Raw genomic sequence first — 26998 nt, 5'->3', positions numbered from 1 at the left:
TTTCATGTACACTTCCAGCTACAATTACTATATTTTCTTCACTGTGTGCTGCGCGTGGTCTATTCAGTCAAATATTATTCAATGATGAATACTGGCTGTCAAGAGCGGAAGAGCTTTGAACCGGAAGCAAGGAGAGATGGGACGCCAAGCGGACGATAGCAAGCAATTTCGAAAAATTGTGAACGTAATAAAAAGTACAAAACCTAATAAAGCTAACTAATTAGAGTTAACAAAATTTTTGTGTCTTCTCTATTTGTAAACCCGAAGTTCATGATTTAGTTAAATGTACAAGAATATTTGATAAATTTTTTTTTCAAACATAAAACATACACTTCAATATACCCGCTCAAACTATAGGAAATCTGCAATTACTACGAAAAATCCTGAAATAACTGCATGTCGAGAACCAGTAAAAAGATATTAAGTGCGTTTGCAGCCGAACATTATATAGTGTAATCTCGTAAGCAGTAAGGTGTCCAAATTTCCCAGATGTTTGCCCACCTTCGCTCCTCCATACTCGTAGCAAGAGGCCACACCACTGGGCTTCCTGCAACTATTTCTTCACTCGATTTATATTTTTTCAACTCCACTTCATTCATTATACATTGCAAATCTGGGTCTTATTGCAAAGAATAATTCATATCTGCTTTAACTTTATCTTACTCTTCATATTATGGTTACTCTTATACTGGTATACACGTTAACTATTCTTCCGGGTGTGAGTACCCTTGAACTCGTATATAAGCTTCTTGTTCTTCTGACAGTGAGAACTTACATATGTGCTGGTATAAATGCTTACTGCCCTCCCGACTGCTTTTCCTGTGTTGGTATATGCGTTTGCCAGATATAAATGCTCGTCAAAATTTAACTTCACATAAAATTTCTAAATCAGCATAATTGACGAAGCATTGAAGAGCAAATTATATTAAGTGTTACAAGGAACTTTACCTCAACATAAAGAACAAGCGGTTCAGCAAACTTTGGAGAATTTTTTTGGAAAAATAGTCTTCAATGGCCGCAAGTTTGTCTACAGAGTCTTAATATTTTTATATTTTTTTTATATTTTGTATCCATTTTTAATTGTTGATTGAATTTCTAGTCTTTTTTTTATATAAATAAAGTTTTACTTTTCTTTTGTTATTTAAATATTCTTCATTCATGAAAAATACGGTAACTTACCTTTTTTGTTTATATGAGTCGCGATATCTTGAAATTACGGAAAGCGAGGTACGTGGGCTAGATGAAATAACTAAACCGAGTATATCTGTTATCAACACCCAGAAGCTTTATGATTGTTAAGATATTATAAAGCAGACAAAATATATCTACTTCGCGCTATGGGATATTGCAAAGTTTCAAGAAGATCTGACGTATTTGAGAAATGTTTTGTTCACCGGTGAAGCCGATTTCTAGCACAGTGAGTATATAAACATGCAAAGTTGTCGCATTTAGGACGAAGAACAATCTGAAAAGATTCAAGAGTTGCCATTTCATCCAGAAAAAACAACAAATTGGTGTGGTTTGTAGGCCGGTGTAATAAGCGGTCGATATTTATTCCAATATGATGTCGATGAGAACGTAACCGTCAAGGGTGACCGTTATCGCGGCGAGATAACCGATTATTTGATGTCTGAAATTGAAGCTTGTGATCTTGGCGACATTTGGTTTCAACAGATTTATGGAGAGAACAATATAAATAAAGATCGCAATTTATTCAGAAGCATTTTGTTTTAATTATATCTTCGTAGTGTCTAAATCAGCTGTGAAACTCTAATAAATTTCTCTGTTGAAGGCGCTAAATCCGAGTCGCACAGTAGGATTTTGAATAGGTTTGCTTCTTCTAAATCTTATCGGTGACGAGATTAACGTAGTTGTATGCGGAAAACTTGCTAAATCTAGTAAATTAGTGAGGTAATCTACTCAACAGTCTAAATCTCGTAACAATAACATGGTAAGCGCTCTCCGTTAGAAGTTGTGGAAATTAAGTGAATTATTGGGATGTACTTATTTGATAAAACTGAAAACTGATTTAGATAATTTATTTTAAAAGTGTGCAGGCCTGGTTTTCGTCTCTACGGCTCCGATTGCAGATAATTTAGTACCAGCTTTGCACAATTCATAGCTACCTAAATTTTGAGTTGTAACGCTGTTATTATCTTCTTAGTAAGGTATTATTTTTATTCTAAACGCTGAATGATTGCAACACACCTTTTTGGACAAAAGTGAACACTTTTAGGTTTGATAATTATTCCCAAAAATTAAAAAAAAAAGAAATAGGTACCAAAGAATTTTCATAAATTATTTCTAAATTACAGGTTTTTGAGATTAAGGTTACTTTTTCAAACCATATATGTATATATGATGCAATTTCATCAGTTGTATGTAGTATATAATAGAATATCTAAATATAAAATAAGTKTAAATTTTTCTTACAATTACGTTCTAATTATAAAATCCTATAATCGCTAACGAAAAATATAACAATTTATGAAAAAGATTATATAAAATTTACAATAATATTAACCGGGGAAAATTGTTAAATGGGTTCCTGTTTAAAGTACTCGTGCTTTAAGCATGCCAATGCAGAGGGTCGTGATCGAAAATCGTATGATAACATTTGCTGAATTATAGTAAACAAAAAATTATTTAGTACATTTTTATGATGTAAACTGTTTTTTTTTTTAACTTACACTTAATAGATCATTGGAATAATCACATAAATTTGAACACAACTCTTTTGGTTGTTTTGGAAGACGGGGTGGAAAATGTTCTCTTGAAAGCGAAATTGATTGGGGCCACTGTTGAGATGTGGGACGTCCAGTTAACCTGAAAAGGTATTAATAAGGACATTCGATCTCAAATATGTTCCATTAAATATTTTCTATATATATAAAAGTTCAAAAATAAACGAAATTGTAGAAAATAGTTTTTCAACACTTACTCAAAAACTCTATCCAATTGATTAGCTTCTGATGTGCCTGGGAATAGAGCCTTGCGTGAAAACATTTCAGCTATGATACAAGCAACACTCCAAATGTCAACCGAACTATTGTACGATTGGGCCAACAGGACTTCAGGTGCACGATACCAAAGTGTCACCACTACGGATGTTAGTTTCATTTCAAAATCATATGTTTTTGCCAATCCAAAATCTGCAATTTTCAGATGCCCTTGCGATGAAATTAGTAAGTTTTGTGGTTTTAAGTCACGGTGAATAATTCGATGGGAGTGCAAAAAGTCCACCCCGGTCAATAGTTCACATGATAAGCGCTATTGTTCAACAATTTATTATTGTATTATTTAAGACCGACACATATATAAATGTTTCTGCAGATAAGTATTCACCTGTATTGTAATTGGTGGCATTCCCGATTTTGGAAGACGTTCAATCAAATCAGACAGATCTTGTTCCAAATGTTCAAAAACTAAAAGTACCATCAACTGATCCTCACGTTCAAGAACTTGGCACACTTCAAATAGTCTAAAGAATTAAATACAAAAATATATTTTTATATCTGTACATTATCAAATTATAATTATGAGTTTAGGAATTATGCTCATCAGTTGGATTACTCATATGTAAACATGTACGTAATTCAAATTATTACGGTTGCTACAGCGTTTCTTACGGGCAGAGAACGTTTATAATAAAGAAAGTTCACAGCGCGGAGATCATAAAAATATGTTTGGCTAACTCGGTCGAAACGGAGGAGTTTCACCACAGACAAGTTATAAGCGCGTTTCACCACGAAAGTAGCAGAATTGAGCATTTTCAGTGTTAAATAAGAAAAATAATGCTATTTCCAATGTAAACAAATTTACGCCTAGGGATTCGTTTATTTTCTATGCGCAACGACTCGGCCATAATTTATATATATATGATCCGTATATATTTGGTATCAAAGCATATACTTAGTATATATGTACATAAATACATATGTATGTATGTATGTATATTAAAATTTATCTACATGAWTATGTATTTCATGATGATTCCATAAAATCATTAAAAATATATAATAGAGTAAAGTTTGTATTATTACCCAAATAATTGATATAAGTTAAGGTATGTAGTTTTAAACTTATATATTTACCTTAAGGTTTGATATCATCTTAAAAGATCTAGCGGTCGCACATGCGCTCATATACTTACATAAAATTATGTGTGCATGTAAACAAATATGACAGACCATACGCATAATGTTTGTAAATTTGTCTACATGTAACATATGCATGTAAATATGTACACTCAATGCTTCATAAGAAATCTCCGTTCACACGGTCAGCCAATGGCGAAGCTCACTTTTTGTCAAAGAGTCAATGTGGCGACAATGCGTCACAACAATGTATTGTTGGTAGAAAATCCCTGCTGTGTGGAAAAAAATAAATGAACGGCCGCCGATTGTCACCGAATCCCTTGCCCCTGTACAGCTTCGCATACAACCAGCGTTAATATGTATGTTTATGTGTAAGCTTGCATACATATCGACGCAGATTTTTGCAAGCCGCATAAAAATATTTTTTACATTCCTTGACAAATACAGTCAATCCCGGTTATATGCCACAATCAAAGATACAGATTTTTGTGGTTTGTTAAAAATAGCAAGTATGGAAGGGCTAAGTTCTGGTGTCACCGAACATTTTATACTCTCGCATGATAAAGTGATAATGGAGATTTCAGGCGTAGTTGTGAACCGATTTCACCCATATTTGGTACGTGTCATCAGGTTGTTAAGAAAATATTGTATACCGAATTTCATTGAAATCGGTGGAGTACTTCCTGAGATATGGTTTTTGGTCCATAAGTGGGCGAAGCCACGCCCATTTTCAATTTTTAAAAAGACCTAGATGCAGCTTCCTTCTGATATTTCTTCCGTAAAATTTAGTGTTTCTGACGTTTTTTGTTAGCCGTTTAACGCACTTTTTGTGATTTTCAACATAACCTTTGTATGGGAGGTGGGCGTGGTTATTATCCGATTTCTTCCATTTTTGAACTGTATATGGAAATATAGGGGGCGGGGCACGCCCACTTTTCCAAAAAAATTACGTCCCAATATGCCCCTCCCTAATGCGATCCTTTGTGCCAAATTTCAATTTAATATCTTTATTTATGGCTTAGTTATGACATTTTATATGTTTTCGGATTCCGCCATTTTGTGGGCGTGGCAGTGGGCCGATTTTGCCCATCTTCGAACTTAACCTTCTTATGGAGGCAAGAAATACGTGTACCAAGAGATATCAGCATGATATCTCAATTTTTACTCAAGTTACAGTTTGCACGGACGGACGGACAGACAGACATCCGGATTTCAACTCTACTCGTCACCCTGATCACTTTGGAATATATAACCCTATATCTGACTCTTTTAGTTTTAGGACTTACAAACAACCGTTATGTGAACAAAACTATAATACTCTCTTTAGCAACTTTGTTGCGAGAGTATAAAAATATAATATGGCACATAAGCCAGTGCGGATATTTAAGCGAATGGTACTTAAAGCATTAATTTCTATGTATTTCAAAAAACAAACCCTGAGGTGAGGGCAGTTAAGAGGAATGATTTTCATTGAAGCGGAATACTACTTAACCGGGATTCACTGTACACATAAATCAGAGGAATATTGAATATTTTCTTTGGCACATTTCTTGACTTGAAAATCGACTACTAAACTATGTTGTCAATTTTATTCTAATATATTTGAATACTTATATTTGCGGGGTTGTCACTTTTTCCTTCTCATACAAATATCAGAAATCGTTCAATTTATGATCGTCGTTATTTGTGTGGGAATGTCATACGCACATATTTATGTACATATGTACATATGAGCAGCGCGCACTTGTTATTACTGATAAGTGATAATATTGTATGATTTGAATTCGCGAAAGCGAGCATAAACACATATGGTTATGATACATGTGAATATATATACATACATATGTAAGTTTTGAATGATGAAATATACGATTTACATATGTACATTTATCACTATTGTAATATATTTAATTTTTATAATATATATTTTTATATAAATACATACGTAATGAAGTATGCACATAAGTATGAATATATCAAATACAAGAAATAACTATGAATATTGCTTTGAAAAAGTTATTTAATTAAAGTGTATTCAATTGCACCTGCATTCATAAATATGCACAAAAAGAGTTCATACGAATACACATGTCTGCATTTAAACCGTATAGAAATATATGTAAAAGAGCGAACATACGTCTGTTAGCGGAATATATAGTTTTGAGCATAATTTTTATTTCACGCTCAGCTCTGTTCAAACGAAAATGTTAAAATTTCTCCTGCCGAGCTGGCAGTGGTGAAACTCCTCCGTTTCGACCGAGTTAGCCAAAAATATTTTTACAATCTCCGCGCCGTGAACCTTCTCTATTATAAACGTTCTCTGATTACGGGGCATCTCGAGAGGATAAAATTTATGTTATACTAACTGTATAGCCGTGCCTATTGCATGTGGAGACTCTATATTGCTTTTAGCTTTCAATATATGGAATACTAATTAATATTTTGAACCTTTTGTTTTAGATCAAAATTGCGGCAGCAATCGTAGATATCGTACATGACCATTTTTTAATGAGTGTCATTTCAACAATTTATATAACTATTAAACGCCCAATAAATAAACATAAAAAAATAATTTTCTATTAGTCATGAATGTAAAATCGTGCCGATTAGTTAATTTCAATATTGAAAATCGCGAAAATCAGTGATTTTTCGAAGGTCACACTGAGATAATCTCTTAAGGAAATAAAACTAAGCAATGTTATACTTTCATGTTGTGTGCTACGACATCCTGTACGTAGAGCGRGAGAGAGAGAACTCTTCGAAAGGAATTGAATTAGTTTTCTGACTAACCTGTGTGCAAGGTAAATTATTTTGTAAATATGTATACTTTGTCTGGCAACATTAATAATCAGTTTTAAACGACAAGAGCGACAAGACAATGAAGCGGGCACTCCAATAACATAAATTTAACTCAGAAAATGAGTACTTTTTCTATTACTTGTATATGTGTGATTCAATAGAAAATAAGTATGTGAGAGGGATGTTGTATTCTGTTAGGGAGACAGCTCTTAGATTTGATGTTCCTCTCATTGCAGAGAATGATTCAGTGATATTGTGGTGACTTTTTGGGTGGCAGTTTCTCCCTTTAACCGGAGAATGTCCACTATCAGCTGTAGCGCAAAATGCACTCATATATATCTATGAGTATATCAAGTGTTGCTAACAGCTGATTTATAAGAGAACTTCAAAAATGCATACACAAATATACTTATAAGTAAAAACAAGCTACTAATTGCTGGCATTATCGCCAGATGTGGAAATAAATTTGCTTATGGAATTAGGTGTTTTTATTAAGTATATATTTACATATGTATATTATACGATCATAAAATTGTATATGTATGTATCCAAATAGACAACGCTCCTCTGAATTTTCTGGTTTATACAATATAAAATTAAAAATACGGTAAAAGTGGTACTTTTTAGGAAATGAAATATTGTAGGGTTTGAAGTGAATTTTTTATTGGCGCGGTAGCAAGATCTATCGATAAGAAGTGTACAATATTTAAAGAAATTTAGAAATATGTATGAATATATGTATGTTGTAATAAAAATCTGTGGTCTTGAAAAATATGCACATTTTTAACGAAGTTGCATTGAGCTCTGTTTTCATTTTTGATAGCAACAACGCAGTAATTCACGACTATATATTTATTTGAAAAATACCCAAATATTTTCACGAAAAATTATTACATTTATTTCATTCAAATATTTTCACCAAAAACTAATAAATTAAGTATATTTCACCTATTAACAAAAGTAACTACTTTTTTGATTACAATTTACATGCCGCTCTATGCTTCTTCTTCTCAACTGAAACAATTACGTCACAACATAGAGCAATAGTGCAATTTGTCACAGCCTGAACCGAAAAAAGTAACGATAAATTTTTATCGCAATCTTGTATTCTATTATTCTTGTATGCGTCAAAGGACATGCCAGCGCATGGTTGCATCCTGTTCCCATGAACATCTCCTTTAAGCTGAACACTCCCCAACGCTTGGCGAATCACATATTCACGTTGCAACGCACGAAAAGGATGAGTGATCAGATATACACAAGTAGAAACTCATAGAAACATTAACTGAAATCTATGGTACGAGATCCAAAATGCTTTTCGGAGTTCTCTATAAAGTCAAATGCACAGATGGAAATCAATATATGTACATATCATAGTTTCACTCATTTTAGGAAGCGAGTTGGCTCAAAATAGACAGTACTTCTTTATACCTTTCGCACAGCTCCATTTGTAGTTCTAATAATTCAAATCATTTCATTTGCTACATAAAATATATTTTCATCAGATAATGAAGAAAACACTTAAAATATAACAGCACAGAATTGAATTATTTCTAAATATTTTGGAACAGTTACCAAGTGGGGTTTACCAAAGGGGATTCATAATCTTTTATATTTTCAGGAGTAACCTTATATACCCAAAGTTATCGCCCCAATAAAATTACATTTACATTAAAATAAAATCATGCCCTAAAGCGGGAAATCTTTTAAATCATTAAAAAATTTACTTACTTAACAATATTTGGATGATCTGAGGCATTTAAATGTTTCAGCAAAGCAATCTCTCGTAGTGTTGACATGGGAACTCCATTGTCCGTTATTGGTATGCGAACTTTTTTGATAGCGACAATTTTTCCTGATTGATTATCTTTTGCACGATATACAGTTCCATAGGCTCCTTAGCAAATTACGGTCAATAAATCAGGGGGTAATTGGTAAATTAATGATTTACGTAATCCCAAAGTTCCAGTTCCGAAGTTAGATATTAAACGTAAGTTAAATGAACGAAAGAAATGAAAAAAGGCGAAACAAAAATTATACAAATGAAATTAATAATCCGAAACATGTTATTTTATATTATATATTAATGTGAGAAGTAAAAAGCAAATAAGTGAAATTCCATAATAGTCCTCGTAACACCACACACCATTTTGGTGTTCAAACTATAGACACTGAAAACCGTTAAATTTCATTTGTTTATCTTGGAACCAACTTTTTGTAAATCTTGCGAAATGCTTTGTGTTTGATATTTCAACAATGAGATCCCATTGACTCAAGCTTTCTATGAGGTTTGTTTGATATGAATGTAATCAGATGCTGCCATTCGTAGAACTCTGTGACATTTTTCGCCCCATCCAATTCATACCATAAAATTTTAGGGTTGTCCTTACGTGCGTCGACGATAGTAGCGTCACATCCACTGCCTCCCATCTGGTCCAAATGGATTTATTTTGGTCTCGTCAGGTCAGATCACTTTCTTCCAAATCTTGTGGAATTTTATGCGAAATTATTACGAATGGAAGTAGACAAATGACCAGGCTTGTTGATTCCTTTGTATCGGTGTCATTTGAAAATATCAAATCCTATGATAAAAAAACATTCAGGAATAATAATATCTTAATGTTAAAAAAATTAAATGTCATAATTTTTTTTGTTTCCATCGACAAAACACTTGCACATCCAATAATTGCGTCTACAAAGTGGACTTTTCGGCAAAATCAATTAATTTTATTCAAAATAGTCTCCTCCTGCTTTAATACAGCTGCAATATAGCACGGTCCAGAAGTATGTCTCGTTGCCGGTATAGCCGCCAGTATGACGGTGCAAGCCCTGTGAATGGCCTCTACGTCTGAATTTCATGGGCAAATGCATTTTTCCGAAAAGGAAGAAGTCGCACGGTGCCATATTCAGTGGTATCTCCATAAACTTGTTTCATCAATTGAAACGTTTCGGTAAAAGTTTTACCAATTTAAAAACAAAATTTAATGTTGGCTCTTTGTTCGAAGCTCATTTTCGCACCGATAACACAAACATACTGACACTTAAAACGCAATAGCTTCACTTCCAATCGATAAAGATAGCAGATTCTAACGCATCAGTCGACATATAGACGGCGCTACGAGGGACGCTAGATTCAAAAAGTCCTGTTTACTTTGGAAAACACCTTGTATACTCAAACAATTGATCGAAATGGAAATAGTACCGGTACTTTTAACAGTATTTTTGCGCATCAAAATATTTTATTTATGACCAGAACAGACATAATGGGTAGACGAAAAATTCTTTTCATATTTCTAATAAAACCTCAATTTATTTTTTTATATTTATACTAATATATGTATAAATAAACATTTTGGTCGACCACTTTTTGCCATTTTTCCGCTAGAGTGATTAGTGTTATACTTTCATCAGTGTAAATCGAAATTTGGAATTTTCCAGAACGGAAGCGATCGAACAATTGTTGTGCTCCACGTACTGATACAGCATCGCCTCCGTAAACCTTACAAAAACATCTCTAATTTTTTTTTCAACTTCCCCGAATTTAATTCATTAAATGTAGCTTAAAATCTCACCCTTCCAACACTATATGGTATGACACAATGTGATTGATAGCACTGGAGACATACGACTGAAACACATCTATTGACAAAATACGAAAAGACTTTTTCGACTACACAATATTAAAAAAAATTGATCAATAAACTAAGGAGCTGTAAACATATGATATATCTTTCATAAATATTTGAGTATGAAAAAACTCTGCGCAAGCAATAAATACAATGCACAAATTGTTTCAAATTGGTTCGCATCCTCAGTTTTCTTTAAGTGGACAACAAGCGACTTTTTGTTGTTTTCACTCTTAAAGAAAATTTTCGCTAGGAAGAATTTAGCGACGATGACTGTACATTAAGGTTGGGAAGTTGGATTATTTTAAGACAAATTAATTTTTTTATGGATTTTATGAGTCAATGAAAAAAATCGTTATTAACCGGAAAACTCATAGTTTGTTTGACGATGAATATCTTGTATATAAATGTATATCCAAACATTACATAATATTGCAGCTTGCCAGGATCAAATCCGCTTGTCCACTTCACTTTCACTAAAATACCCCCTAGAAAGAATCCGTGTTGATTGCAAAATGTTTTAATATTACTCAAGTATACTTGAGAACATATTTTACTTATAAATATATAAATCATAGAGTGACCGGAATATACCGCATAAGGTTATTATTAAGTACATCAAATGCTAAGATATTTTACGAATCAACCAATATATACAGTATAAAGTTAACCGGTAGTTTCTTATATTATGTGTACGGTATCTAAGTGTAGTACTGACCCGATTTTACTTATTTTTGGCATTACCACATATTATTAACAGAAAACTCTGAGTTCTCTGAGTTTCATTAAGATACTTCACACCAAGATATAGAGAGTAAGACCAACTGGATGCTTTAAAATCCTGACATTAGTTACATATATGGGGCTAGGGCAAGTTTGAACCCGATTTTATTCATTTTAGGGGAGAAGGTAAACTGAAAACAACGCTCACTGACTTACACTAAGATAACTTACATCACTGATATATGCGTTTTAAAGTCAGCAGAAAGTTCAAAATCTTTCTAATAATGAAATATGAGGGCTAAGGAAAGTATTGACTTGATTCCACTCATTTTTAGTATACGAAAAAACTATTATAAGAAAAAGATTCTCTCCGAATTTCTAAAATATATCGATAAAAAGTTCGCAATATGAACTGGGTACCACATATCTGGGACCATAAACAGTTGTAGTCCGATTTGGATAAGTTTTAGTCGTTACATAAGTAGCACACCTCAAAGGCACTATTTGTGAAAAGACTTATCCGGATAGATTGATTAGTTCTTGATTTGTATATTGAAAAGTGAGTAAGTAGGAGTCCCATTTTCGTAGTGTGATATGCGAATGTCAGAATTGTTTGCCGAATTTGGTTTATATCGGACATGAAGGCCCATCGTCCAAATTTGATATCGGCTCCTATAGAGCCATCTTGTTTCATCTCGGTTCTTAAAAGATTTGTCCTGAAAGTCTATTAAACCTATTAGAGGTCAGGGCCCCAACTATTTTTCGCCCACAGATGTCCACAGCTGTTGTGGGCGTGAAAGTGATCCAATTACACCCATCTACAAACTTATCCTCATTTGTTTGCCAAGGAATACGTGCACAAAGTTCCATTACGATATCTCAAGTTTTACTCAAGTTACAGCTTGCACGGACAGCCAGTCAAGTAGACATACCTTTGCATTCACACATGGAATGAACAATTAGAAATATGTATGAAATTTCGTTAAAAGTGAATCTAGAAATGATAAAGTGCCGGCATACTTTCATTTTATTCTTATCTGTTTTAAATACTTTTTATTATCAAGAAGTGTCAACATATAAATTTATTATGGTATATGTATACTATGCATTTCACACATACCAATCCACATGTATTTATTTCTATGAAAGTACAGCTGTTGGTACTGACTAAAGCACCGCCGAATTTAAATCCATTTCTTAAAAGGTCTAAAATATAAGTTAAGATTCCCACTCTTCGCATAACATTTACACAAACCTCTATATTCATAAAAAACTCTAGTATATTCTTATACTAAGTAGTAAAAAATTTCGTTTAAAATGTTTTGAGAGCATTGTATGGTCATATGTATGTACTCATATACGGTTTAATACACCCAACAAACTAAATATTTCACCTTCCTCCGAGCACAATGACATCACTTCAAGACTTTTTAGATCAATTATGAATTCGTGTCTAGCCAAACAACTAAACGTCTGTGAAATGTTCGTTGATTCGTTTGCCAAAACGACTCGAACTTATTGGTACAATCGTGGATGAAATATAAGCGGCGGAGAGGCAGAAAAGCGCACATACTATGAGAATGTCAACAAATTCGACAAAATATTTAAGTCGAAACATTCACATACCTATGTTACACATACATATATATGTACTTAATGAATTGGCTATGGAAATACATATGTATTGTATATATTTTGCTTTTATCTTGCATTTCACCAATGGCGTTACTACAAACAGCTAAGATTCATTTGCTGATTTAGTGCACCTACAAATAAGAATATGCTATATGCGACCATATACACTTGTATAGTTTCAAAGTACTCTGAACAAATCAACATTGTGTCAAATCCAGAAGGACAGGCCGCATAGTCTATAAGTTTTATTAAGAAAGAAATTTAAAAATGCTCCCCACGAAGAATTGTCCTAAGAATTATTATCGGACTACTATAGCATAAAGCCTCCTTACAAATTGATCTTTCTTATTTCACAAATTATTTTCACGAAATTTTACGTAGATTATGGCCTAAGCCAACCCCATACGGTGTGGGAAATATCTTCAGATCAGACCACTACAGCCTATATGTTGTTGCCATGCAAACTTCTATTTCAAATTCAAGGCAAATAGGCAAGCCAAAATTAACGTTTTTTCTTGTTTTTACTTTTCTTTTTTTTTTTTTTTTGATTTGATTGTAATTGACGAAGTTACGAGTATTTTTAATGTTGCAATGTGGGCATTTTACATCAGATTTTTAGTGTTCAAAACTTTTAACCGTTTTCCCCGCAACTTCCTTTATAAAAACTTCTACACTGATTCTTTTGGAATATTTAGAACCTTTTCTGTATATAATTTACGAGGTAACACCCGAACTACATATATTTTCAAATTTGTTAATTATTTTTATTTAAGATAATATCTAAATTGTTAAATAAATTTGCCGCTAAATTTTATACAACATTCTTCAAATGTCGGACATACATATTTCGAAAAACATTGTGAACTATATTCTAAAGAATTAGGTTATAAAATCCGTAAACATACATACATACAGTCAGATTATTATATTCGTGGCATAAGGGATATATTGATATTGATTTGGTACGTTTTTGGGATTTTGGTGTATGTGTTTATGTAATATTCGTTTTGATACATGAATTATCCATTGTAAAATTTTGTTTATTTTATTTAACATAACTAATAAGGGAAAATGTTTACTTTCATTGGGGGCGTTCTTTACGTGGCGGGTCCCAAACTCAGCGCTATGGGGAGGAATTGTTCGCCTTCTCATTTTGGCTCTCCTTCAAAAGGATGCGGAGCGGCTACGCTGGTAAGGCCTTGTCGTCCGCATTGACGAAAACACTCCCCGCCGGGGAAAACAGACGAAGAGGAAGACCTCCAATCTGTTAAAAATACCAGTTGGAGAAGGACCTGGTCTCGCTTGGAATCTCCAATTGGCGCCACATTGTGAAAAGAAAAGCAGAATAATAGGGTGAAATATTCGCGGTTAGGGTTCGAGTGTGTCTATTTTAAAACTATGATTTTAGAGTATAATTATATTATATTAATATGTTTCTGTTTTTAATGACGCACTTATTTTTATGTAAATTTTAAACCGTTAAAAGCAAAATACCTTCATTACATTCACAGTTCTACCTCCTGCTCTCCATTATTAATTTAATAATATAGATTTATGTGAATCTACTACATACAGTCGTTAATCTGTTTTACTTAATTTAAAAATTACCTGTGCCAATGACATTGAGCTCTTCATAGTTTAAAGATTCGCTGTCTTCACAATGCGCCACCGAGGACATTTTCCAATTATCTTTCCGCATTAAATCAGTTTTAATGGTTTAATTAATATGTTCCGTTTTCCGTTTTCCTTTCTCCTTTGTTCTATTTTTGATTATTTTGCGTTATTTCTTTTAACAATTTAATTTGTTTCACACTTATTTCTTGGCAAACTATTTTTTGCGGTTGTTAAACACGATTGTTTTAAGCTTTTATTCATATTAAAGAAATGAAATCATTAGCGAAATAAAAACAATCTGTACATGTATACATATGCGTGTATGAAGAATAATGCAGAGTAGACAAGGTTAAGAAAGCAACGAAATCTAAGAGCAGCTGTAAAAACAGTTTAATCTGAAGTGAGCGGATCAGTGCAATAATTCGCTCCACAACTCAACTCTGCAGCTGATACTTGGAAAAACATACACCGTGAATTGATTAGTGGTCAAGGCAACTTAACAGAAATATTATACAATATTGTTTATTGCAATTGCTTAGGGAAATGTTGAAAATAATAGACAGTTATAGACTCTCTCTGTTACTAAGTACTTACCAGCATAAGTACATACATATGCATTGGATCAATATACATATGTATGTATGTACATAGTTTATGTATATTTTAACGGGGTTTGTAGTACTAATGGTTCCTGTACATTATATGTATCCATATAAACTTGTATATGCATACATACATATGTTATTTGGAAAGATAACCAAGTAATCAAATTAGGAAGTACTGCTTCTCAGAACGAAACAAGAAATAATTCAAGTGTGATGTTTTCATAAATACTTTATTATATACCAAATACATATCATTATAACGGAGAAAAAAGGTTATGAAGTTTCTGAGATTTTGGTGGTTAGATCGTAAATTTTCTTGAATAATTTTTCACTTGTATGGGTACGAAAGAAGGTTTCTAAACGTTTTCTTTCTTGCATGACGTCACGAATTAATGTACTTTATGTCAAACGGAAAGCGACGGGACAAAACTTTCGTAATCTTTAATTCTATAATTCATGGTTTTGGCGGAAACATATGTATGTAAGTGGGTCATCAAACTACTTTCGTCATTTTAACTAGTCAATTATGTGAATAAAACAAAGGCGGAATATCGATTTCATTTTCGAGTAGGAAAACGAATGAAATTCCGAACCCGACATGTAAATTTATTCAAAACTCATTTTACTGCAAATTAATGTTGCATGCTTTTAGGCTGTTAGGCACAAGTGTGTACATATATGGATTGAGATATTTTTGATTGAATGTAGGCTTATTCAAGGCTTTCACTAAGAACTATACATACTCTCTAAATACTAGGTTTGGTTAGGTTAGGTTAGATGGCTGATCAGAGATCACACGTGGTCTGATAAAAGCTGATTCTTTGTGAAGCCATTGAAAATAAGAACTCCTATGTTCGGGCTTACAGATCGATAGTCAATAAAAATTTGTAAAGGTAAGATGTCTGAAGGTATGCGCCCCCAAGTGTCTAACGCTTGACCTACCAAACGCGGGAAAGTCAAGAAGAAAATGCTGAGTTGTTTCTACCGCATCTTCTTCCAACCAACTTCTCCAGACGCCGTTACACATAGCCATACATATGTACTGACAGTAATACGAAAGAATTTCCATCCGCACTAACTTAAACAAAATATTGATAAACTCCTTGATCGGTTTTACTAATAAACATATGTGTGTATGTATGTAAGTTCATATATTATATAATGACGTATTAGATATGTACTTGCATATATGCAAATTTAAAGTGTCTGTAGCGATTAGAAAAACCGAAATGTAATTAGAACGAGTAGCATCTACATTCATATATATTCATGCATGTATCCATAAACCTACATACATATGCAGTAAATAACATGCATAAATCACAGGTAAAGTAGTTTCAAATAAGTCACACAACAAAGAGCGAAGAAGTAACAAGACGTTTTTGCAGTTGAGTGCTATGTTGCAGAAGCACAGAATGAAAACTTTGCCTTTACAGAACTCAACAGACACAATGGTGCACGGAGTGTATAGAGAGATACTAGAACACATATGCTGTCGTTAAAAACAGTGCTGTAAATTATTTTTCTGTTGCTTCGGCACGATTAGGACCGTGATTTTGCTTGGCTGACGTCTGCTGGCAACTGCGGCAGCTCAGCGGTATTCTGCTGTTCAGCTGCTGGTAGTACAGTGACCCCATTGGACAAGAACACACATATGTATGTAAGCATATATGCTTTTTGTATAAATTCGAATATACATATTTATATATATTTTAGCACAAGTTTGAACATATGTAAGTATTTACATTAATAGATATCTATTGTTGATCGATGGACGAGCATGTATGTAGGTACAAAACTAGATTACTACCTATACAAAAATTCATGTACATATGTATGTAAATATGTAAAATATGTATTTACTCGTGTACGTTGTCATCTCAAGCATCTCTGTAAGTTGCAATCATCTAAGTGTGTATGTAAAAAACAATAATTGCCTAATCCCATGAGTACATTCATATGTACATACATATGTAGGTACAACCGCACGCGGCTGTTATTTAATGTACATACACAGTAAGTATGTATGTGTTTGGAGAGTACTGATTAGGTGTAGTTCTTTATATAACGCATTCGAGAGAAAGTAAACAATTATATATACATCATCACAGAAAAATATTTTACAAGTTTATTAACACATCCGCTGGACGTAAACGCGATTTTATACAAAAAACTACTGCAAGGGTGTCAATTCGCTAGCAGTTGCGTTGAAATGTGGTCCGTGCGATAGCCAGTTGTCGAAGGCGAACACATAACAGAAAGGCCAACAAGTAAAAGCTGTTTGGAATAGCGGCGATGAGAACAATCGATTGAATAGACGTTAGACACGTAAACACATGCAAACATTTCTATGTATGGATAACAAGCACCTMTATATGTACATATATATATATATGTATATGTATAAATAGATATATCTAAACAAACGAGACGTGTGAATACGAAGAGCAAAAACAGCAGAATGCTGAAGAGAACAAAAGGCAATAGTGAACGAATAGCGCTTGCGATGTTAAAATTACCTTCGTACATACGTATACATGTGTGTTTATAAATTTGCACATTTTAATTTCGTATACTATGTTATTTGAATACGTAACTGCTTTCTATTGAGTATTAACAACTATTAATACATGTGCATAAGTACATACTTTCTTATAACAGAGAGAGAGCAAGTAAATTGCCTTTGGAACGGGTTAATGGGTCTGTAAAAACAACTTTCTTGTTCGCCATTCCATTGACCATGGTTGTGACAAGTGGCTCTGCTACTAAGGCCATAACCATGCAAAGCACAAAGCATTATGACGTCGTCGAAGTCATCAACGCAGACGCAGACACTGTCGCCTTCCTAATTCGTACTCAAGTAATCGGTGGTGCACATCACACATCCATATTTCTTATGTATGAAGATTTGTATCTACATATGTATGTGTGTATCTATGTACGCGCATACGGTAGTGACGAAAGGGGGAAAACACGCAGGCACAAATACGCACACGTTACCTCGGCTTGCTTGTTCAGCGTGTATGTATAGATTAAATGTATTTCAGTTAACTGTTTACCGCATATTTATTAAATCAAAGTTAAAAGTCCCTATATTCGCTTTCTTGATTATATTAGATAGTTTGCTCCGATTTAACATTTACAAAATGCCTATCTATGAATTTTTAACACGAACAAATAGTTGTATGTATATCACGCACGATTATCCACTTACACTAAAGCGGCCCGATGAACAAGCCAAAAAATACTCCAGCATAAATAATCGCACTCAACTGCCGTAATGACGGATATCTGAACCGAACTCACTCATATTAACACTTCGCTCAGATCGTAGATGACTTTGCGTGCAGTTCCAACTCGATGATGTATAATCGCTGATCCCGCTGTCAGCAACAAAATTAAAAGAGCTGGAGAGTTCCGCTGCGAAGAGTACATGCTTTCAGTAGATGGTAAGTAGGTATGTGGGTACATACAAATGGAAGATTAAAGAGCATTGCGAGAACAGCTCTGTTTCCTAAATACTCTGGAGGTGAAAATTTAAACAGCTAACAGCCGACACTACAGAAGAAGTAAGTAACCACAGTTATCTAATTCATGGTGTACACTGTTAACAATATCGCCGGCTATTAACAGCATCTCTGTTGTTGAGCAATGAATGTTAATGAAATACAGAAAAGAGGTAGGCATATTCATTCAAAATTTCGCTCAGACACTCCATCGCCATAAATAAGAGAATGCGACCAAAATTATTTACTTAGCCAAATGGTTTTTGTCCATACTAAATATTTTTGCTCTGTCAAGAGAGCATTCTGCAAGCCTGCGAGTGAATTCTCTTCTCTGAGTGAATATTTGATCGAAGAAATGACGAGCTCAGTGCGATAATAAGTGGCAATTTTACGATACAATTATGAAGCAACTAAAAAATATGTAGCGATCTAGAGTTAACGCTAACAGGAACAAAGTATGCATAAAATAACTTATGTTTCATACGTAAATATTAACAATTTTCAATTTGAATACTACCATTTTAAGTGGTAAAGATTAAGTGATAGTGAACTATTTTTCAAAAGCATTAACAACATTTCGCTAATGCTTTCATATATTTTTACGAGCGAGCATTTATTGTTTTTTTTCGTTTATCAGTTTATACTACTTTTTATACATTTTTTACTAGATAGCAATTGTCGTATTTAGTTCATAGAGAACAGTGCATGCACCTTCGAATTTTATTCATGCGCACCACTCTGTGTCCGTATTGTACTAGGTGTACGAAATAAGTTAAATTTTCAGTCAAAGAAATTCATTTAAGTAGATCACCCTGTGTGCTTCAATATTTCTTGATGTGTTGAATACAATGCTCGCGACAGACAAATATTAAAATACACACGTTCTTATGGACGCACCTATTTTGACAGCTGCACGACTACACGACTGCAGGCCGACAGTTGTCGTTCTCGCTAACTTCAATATACTCCTATATTTGCCAACGACAGTAGAGTTGACAGTAGAATGGAAGATAGAGAGATGAGGTAGAGTGGTGCTGCCACTAATATGTAAAATGTAAAATTACTCAAAGCTCTAACAAAACTGACGTTATTTTACAAATAAAAGCATAAAATAGCTACATCATTTATAATAACAATTGATATTTTAAAAAGAATAAATTTACCTATTTACTTATTTTTTTCTTAAAAATTTCACTTTGAACAAAATATTAAAATTTGAGAAATTCCAAGTCAGGGTAATGGTACTAGGTCAGTATAGTAAAACCCTCAAAGGGTTTGGCGTTCCCACTTTTAAGGTGACTCACGTCAATTTTATAAAAAAAAATTTATTTATTGGCATACAGGAGTACCTCGATTCTTGCACGTAATGAAAACGGAGCTCGGTGAAAGTGTTGAGGATGTTGCCAGTACCGATTAACTTTTTTCATATAAAATAAACGAATCTTACATACATATACATATGCTTTTGTTTAAAATATGTACATATTTTTTTTTATATGTATGTGTTTCAATCCAAAAATCCTTAAGTTAAATATGTTAGTATATATTCATAAATCTGGATAGATGTACATACATATGTAATATTATGTGGAAATAAAAAAATTTAAATTTTTAATTATTTGATACAAGCTCGCTTGTTCAGTACTACGTTGCTTCTGAGCCTCTGAAGCGTCATAACATGGTTTATGGAAGCGTTGTTTTGCTCCGCCCATTCTAGGCAAACATTGAATGATGATATTGTCTCCGCCGACGTAACTTTCTTCGTATTTAGGATCACGTCGTTTGTTTCTTCACTTTCAGTAGAGTTATCATTATCAGCACAGTGAACTTCATGGACTTCAATGTAGGTTCAACAATCCATTGCTCAATTTCAGAATTGAATATTTTCTACAATGGTTCTACTTCTTGAAGCAAACTTAAAATGGGGTGAATTGTAGATGTATCTTCAGCTAACTGTAAACGTAGCTCTGAAAGAGCCCATTCGGTGGTTATGTCAAAAAATTTGTGAAAGGAATGGAAGACACATTAACGGCATTCCATGCATTAGATAAAAGAAAACATATACTGATGCTTTTCAGTACTTCGTCTACTGATTTTCCTCGTCGAACGATGTGACCTAAAAGGCTTGTTTTATAGTTAATTTTCGTAAGGCTAATGACATTCTGGTCCATGGGCTATACAATTCGGAGGAGGACACATTCCCAATATTTGACCACAAGTACTTTTTAACTCTCTTTCTTTGGGGTGACGGGGTGCATTATCTAAAAGTAAAATAGCCTTTTCGGGAAGATTTTCGCCACGGAAAGACTCTTTCACCTGAAGCTTTAAGAAATTTTAAATTGATAAAGCAAAACATCTACACACCTTTGGAACAAATGTTTTGTGAAACCATTCTTCCAATAAAGTCAAGGTCCAACCACTTTTATTTCCTTTGTAGACAACAGGCAAATCCGTAACATTTTAATGTTAGGTTGGATTCAATGATTTCACAATAACCTTTAATTTTATAATATGATTTCCAGACGCATTCGTACAAACAACAAAAGCTATTATTTTTTCACCGATCTTATGTCCCGGAGCCGAGATTTCTTTTGAGCGCACAAGAGTTCCATTAGGCAAAAGCTTCCAAAAGAAGCCAGAACCATCAGCATTGTATATTTGCCCCTTGTTCAAACATAAATCAGTAGTTTTTTTGTTTAAGTTTTGCAAAATGGATTAACTGAATTACTATTATTCGAAAGTTTTTCGCCACATATTTTCAATATTTGTATACCATATTTGTGACTGCTAGCACGAAAGTCACTTGGCTTTTCTTGTATTTTTGCATGGAAAAGTTTGGTCTTTACCTTGAGCATATCAGTCGTGATGGGTAAGTTCTTTGCTCGCTGTTTTGCAAAGCATTTCATAAGTGCTTTTTCCATTTTTGGAAGTTCTGATGGCTTAAACCTTTTCCACTTTCCAGGACCAGATTCAACATGCGATACGATCTTCTTTATGGTGGCTTCATTTCTTTTAATACGAGCTATTTTTGATCTATGCACTTGAAAACATTTGGCTAAGAAATTGACAGAATATCTTGCACTTAGTTTCTTTAAATGTCAACTTTCTATTTTATTGTTAGCCACGTAAATTTTTTCCTTGCCATTATGATACCGCTCTACACAAAATGTCAGTTAAAACTGATTCAAATCTCCCGAAACACATTCGTAAGAGTTACAACAATTCATCATCAATCGAGGTACCACTGAACATATGTATATTATAAATATAAGATAAATAAAAGTATTGTTACTGTCGTCACTAAATGAAAGCAGAGGCGGCAAATTACTGTCAAAAATTTAACAAACCTATAGACATTGGATGGCACATACCTAAATAAACACGGCGGCAACGCTGACCGTTGAAAAAATTGATTTGAACAGCGCGTTAGAAAACGAAGTTTATTTGCGAAGAAATATTAATTTTTAAGAATTAAAGTCGGTTGCAGTTTATGGAGAAATTGCTTTTACAACAGGATCTATTTCGGCTATTTAAATACTTTCATTTACATCTTCTTTTACTTTTATGTCTTCCTTTTCTTTGCAGTAACCGTTACCAATCTCTCTCTCTTGCAACGTTCTTACTGCTAAGAATGGTGCTGCTTCTGTGCCATATGTGATTGTTGTAAAGTCTTTTATTTTCTCTATGGAATGTATTGGTATTCTCGATCTTCCTTTCTGTTCTATACATCTTTCCGACGTCAGCGCTCATCTCATCATGCCACTTTAGGATGATATCTTGGCCCATCTCTTCTACTGCCTTGATGTCTCTTATCTCTTGATATTCGTCTTCTAGGTCGAAATCTTGTGTTGTCGTCTTAATGTAATTCTGGCATATCTCATCTTTTAGTTTTGGCTCTTCTTCATTGTTTTCTATGTCCTAGTTTTCATGAGTGGAGGATGGAGTCATATGTAGAAGTTCACGCAAGTGAGGAAAGTTCTCTGATCGCCATTCACTTGGGAGTGGCCAGAAACGATTTTTTACATATGACTCAAGCAGCACACGACTTCCGGTCTTTGACCAAGTATCCTCTGGGTAGCCTAAGAACATCCGTTTGAAGGCGAGCTAAAGTGAGAAGGCGAAACATCGCCTGCATAGGGTTGTGCGCTGGGTATGGGACCCGCCACGTAAAAAAACACCCCCAATGAAAACGCAACAACAGCCTCGGATGAGAGACCCCACTTTTGATGACGACCATGGCAAGGACTACGAATTGAGGGCATGAACCTGGAATGTCCGGTCCCTTAATTGGGAAGGTGCCGCTGCCCAGCTGGTTGATATCATCGTAAAAATAAAGGCTGACATCACCGCCGTCCAAGAATGCGATGGACTGCATACTGCCATACTGCAGTGGCCATATAAAGGAGCGCAAGTTTGGTGTGGGATTCGTGGTGGGAGAGAGACTCCGGCACCGAGTACTATCATTCACTCCGGTGAATGAACGTCACAATCCACATCAAAGCGAGGTTCTTCAACATATCGCTGATTTGAGCCCACGATCCGACGGGAGGAACGGGAAGGACGATGTGACCAAAGATGCCTTTTATAAGTGCTTGGAACGCACTTATGACAGCTGCCCCCCCCAAAGAAGGTCTCTTTGGCAATACGGTCGGTAAATTTAGCCTCCACGAGGAAACATACCCAAATGGGTTGAGGCTGATCGACTTCGCCGGGGCCCGAAATATGGTTATCTGTAGTACCAGATTCCAGCATAAGAGGATACATCAAGCTACCTGGCTGTTTTCGGATCGAAAAACTCACAAACCAGTTCGATCATGTTGTGATAAACTTAATACACGTCTCCAGTATTTAGATGTGCGTGCGCTCCTAGGACTCGGACCGCTATGTTGTTGCAGCCAAGATTCGCACCCGCCTCTGTGCAGCAAAAAACACACGCCATCAAATACAAGGAACGTTCGACGTCGAGAAGCTGCAATCACAACAAACAACCGAACGATTTTCTACTCGGCTTGCACTCCTACTCTCTGAGAGCACTCGTCAACAACTCGGTATAAGGGAACTGTGGGACGACATTTCAAACTCCGTACGTACAGCTACAACCGAAACCATTGGTTTTCGGAGTGCAAAAGAACAGCTGGTACGACGAGGAGTGCCGTGTCGCAGCAGAAAGAAAACAGGCTGCCTACCTCGCAACGTTACGATCGACCACAACAGGTACGGGATGAGATAGATACCGAGAGTTGAAGAGGGAAAGCGGCCGAAGTGCGTGAATACGAAGAGCTTGATAAGCTGGCCGACAGGGGTAATGCTCGAAAATTCTACGAAAAATTGCGGCGGCTTGCAGAAGGTTTCAAGACCGGAGCACACTCTTGTAGAACCCAAAAAGGTGATCTAGTCACCATATCCGATTGGTACAATTACAAAAGAACCGTGTGATATGACTCATGAAAACTTCTTCTTCTTCTTAATTGGCGTAGACACCGCTTACGCGATTATAGCCGAGTTAACAACAGCGCGCCAGTCGTTTCTTCTTTTCGCTATTCCAATTGGATATTCCAATCGTAGCCAGATATCAATGTCAATATCATCGGCATACGCCAGCAGCTGTACACTCTTATAAAAGATGGTACCAGCTTTATTAAGTTCTGCAACTCGAACTATTTTCTCCAGMAGCAGGTTGAAGAAGTCGCACGATAGGGAGTCGCATTGTCTGAGACCTCGTTTGGCATCGAACGGAGAGGTCCTCCCCGATCCTGACGGAGCTTTTGGTGTTAATCAACGTCAATTCACACAGCCGTATTAGTTGCGGGGATACCAAATTCAGACATCGCCCTAAAAAGGCAGATGCTTTTCGTGCTGTCAAAAGCAGCTTTGAAATCGACGAAGAGGTGGTGTGTGTCGATTCTCCTTTCACGGGTCTTTTCCAAGATTTGGCGGATGGTGAAAATCTGGTCGGTTGTTGATTTTCCAGTTCTAAAGTCACACTGATAAGGTCCAATCAGTTTGTTGACGATTTGCCTTAATCTTACACACAATACGCTCGATAGAACCTTGTACGCGATGTTGAGGGAGCTTATCCCACGGTAATTGGCGCAGATTGGGGGTCTCCTTTTTTGTAGATTGGGCATAGCACACTTAAATTCCTATCGTTGGGCATGCTTTATTCCGGCGATATTTTACAAAGAAGCTGATGCATGCTCCTTATCAGTTCTTCGCTGCCGTGTTTGAATAGCTCGGCCGGCAATTCATCGGCACCCGCCGCTTTGTTGTTCTTCAGACGGGTAATTGCTATTCAATGGCAATGGAACGTCTGCGCCATTAATAGTTAGCAAAAAGGTAATTAGAAACATTTGAGAGGGTAACAGTTGGAAAACGATTCACTGAAGAACCCTAATGTATTTGTAAATTTCTATGTGTGTATGAACACACTTATTAATATTTATTTCGTTGTTGAATATGCGCAATGATTTTTTTTTTGTTGTTATGACAACAATATTATAAGCTTAACTGTTATTTTTCCAAATTCAATACCGTCAATTACGTGAAAATAATAAAAATGGAGATGATCGAGTTCTTACAACATACGAATCTTCGTAACTTGAAATTCAGTGTTAAATCTATGGTAAATATAGTATAGACAACCCAGAATCAATCAGTTGTCAACATTTACATTTCATGAAGCAATTATTGATTATATACACTTCAAATTCAGGTTAAAGACAGGTTACGAAGGATACATGATGATCTTAATGAAAGGAGATTGCTGTTAGTATGGACTTGTGCCTTTTTGCATATTTACATTTACTATATTTTAGCACCGATACATTCGTATGTATTTATACATGCAGGTTACGATGTAATTTAGAGTGTGAGAACCTAAGGTATTCAGAGGAATTGGCTTTGTTCATGAAGAATCGTATTGAGGAAGCAGCCAGGAAGAGGGAGCAATGGTTTGGTATCCAGAGAGTACAGCGGGAGCATGACAAAGATAAGTTCCTTCAACTGAAGACTTTGCAGAGAGAAATGTACAGTTAAAAATGTCATACAAATTAAATTGCACACGTTATGATTTTTGTTACGTATCTATTGAACATTTTACGCAGGGAAAACTGTGAGGCAACGAGGCATCGGCAAAGCAAAGCGCTGCTATTGGATACTAAAGAAGCCCAACTGCATCAAATGAAGGAAAAGGAAGCAATGAGGCAAAGAGAAAAGCAGATCGACTTAATATGGGAAGACGTTACTCGGCGATATTTCGAAGAAAAGGTAAAATTCGCAAGGAAATCACTAACAGTAATTGTGCCTTTCTCAACACATTCCTAAATATTTTAATTACAAATGGATATATTATATTTGTATATACATATGTAGGCTAAGCAAGATGTTGTGGAAAAAAAATTACTCAAAACGATTGCGGGAATCAATCGGAACATTAACATAAAAAATTACGAGTGTCAAAGGAAGAACAACAAAGTTGCCGAACAAGCAACTCGAGAACAATTCGTGAAGGAGTAAGTATTTCACGAAATATTATAATTTTATACATATATGTATGTATATTCCTATACATATATACACAAATTGTATATATTTTATATATTTATATCCAACAAAATATGAGTATATATATATATATATGATCTTCAGGACGAGCTGAATCGATTTAGCGATGTCCGTTTGTCTGTATAAACGCGAACTCTCTAAGTTTTAAATTTCTATTATATAGCATAGAATATGAATATGAGTTCTATAAATATACTTGTAAGATCCGAAATTCCACATTACCGACAGTATTTACAAATGGACAAATTTCATGAACACAATGTTTTCATACACTATAAACAAAAAAATTCAAAAAAATTTTTGAAAAAAGTATTTTAAACTCGGCCATTGCAATGCCATTTCCGGTGACCTCTTGAAAAACATACATAGGGTTACCATATCGGTCTCAGTCAAAATCAGTTCCGTTGTATATGTTGCAAATTGACACAGCTGGTCGTTAACTGATTGCGCAAAAAACTCGTCTCATATTTCTCGGTCCTCTTTTCTCGATTTCAAGAATTGATTTCCAAAATTCTATTTTTTCTTTCTCGATCGATGCCACTTTCGATTTAGCAAAGTCATTGAATAAAAAAGGATGCAAAAATGCGGAGTGTTTCTCAATCGATAAAAAAATACGACTTCAACAGAATAACTTTATCAAGATTCTTTCGAATACTGGAAATAAACTAAGTGCTGAACACATTGAGAGCGACAGGACATGGCAGCACGACAGTGAACTGCAGATGGCGTCGTGAATCCTCCAACATGAACATTTGTAAGAAGACAGCGACACAAAAATGGCCGGCATGTACACAAAACAACACAGCTGTCCAGTTTGCATGTACACAATT

The 26998-nt window shown here is 34.9% G+C and overlaps 2 protein-coding genes across 7 annotated transcripts; one reads left to right on the top strand and one right to left on the bottom strand.

The window, feature by feature from the left end:
- Positions 1-2082: 2082 nt before the first annotated feature.
- On the bottom strand, positions 2083-18412 carry LOC108965012 (cyclin-dependent kinase 4). 6 transcript variants are annotated; one of them, XM_018927148.1, is made up of 7 exons: positions 18314-18412; positions 14489-14744; positions 8628-8793; positions 3346-3481; positions 2942-3270; positions 2691-2826; positions 2083-2620 (listed from the first exon to the last, which is right to left on the bottom strand). In XM_018927148.1, the coding sequence occupies exons 2-7, from the start codon at positions 14577-14579 to the stop codon at positions 2537-2539; spliced, it is 942 nt and encodes a 313-aa protein (XP_018782693.1). In that variant the 5' UTR covers positions 14580-14744; positions 18314-18412; the 3' UTR covers positions 2083-2536. The 6 variants fall into 6 exon arrangements, with proteins under 6 accessions (XP_018782693.1, XP_018782692.1, XP_018782691.1 ...); XM_018927147.1 differs by lacking the exon at positions 18314-18412 and adding an exon at positions 18093-18305; XM_018927146.1 differs by lacking the exon at positions 18314-18412 and adding an exon at positions 18100-18305.
- On the top strand, positions 17840-26120 carry LOC108964983. Its single transcript, XM_018927080.1, has 4 exons — positions 17840-17997; positions 25454-25630; positions 25709-25871; positions 25977-26120. Exons 1-4 carry the CDS (start codon positions 17840-17842, stop codon positions 26118-26120), a joined length of 642 nt encoding a protein of 213 aa, XP_018782625.1.
- Positions 26121-26998: the final 878 nt, after the last annotated feature.

Source organism: Bactrocera latifrons, unplaced genomic scaffold (assembly GCF_001853355.1).
Source record: "Bactrocera latifrons isolate USDA-ARS-PBARC rearing strain unplaced genomic scaffold, ASM185335v1 scaffold_131, whole genome shotgun sequence".
In the NCBI taxonomy this organism is placed as follows: domain Eukaryota; kingdom Metazoa; phylum Arthropoda; class Insecta; order Diptera; family Tephritidae; genus Bactrocera; species Bactrocera latifrons.
This window is presented reverse-complemented; position numbering and strand designations above follow the sequence as displayed.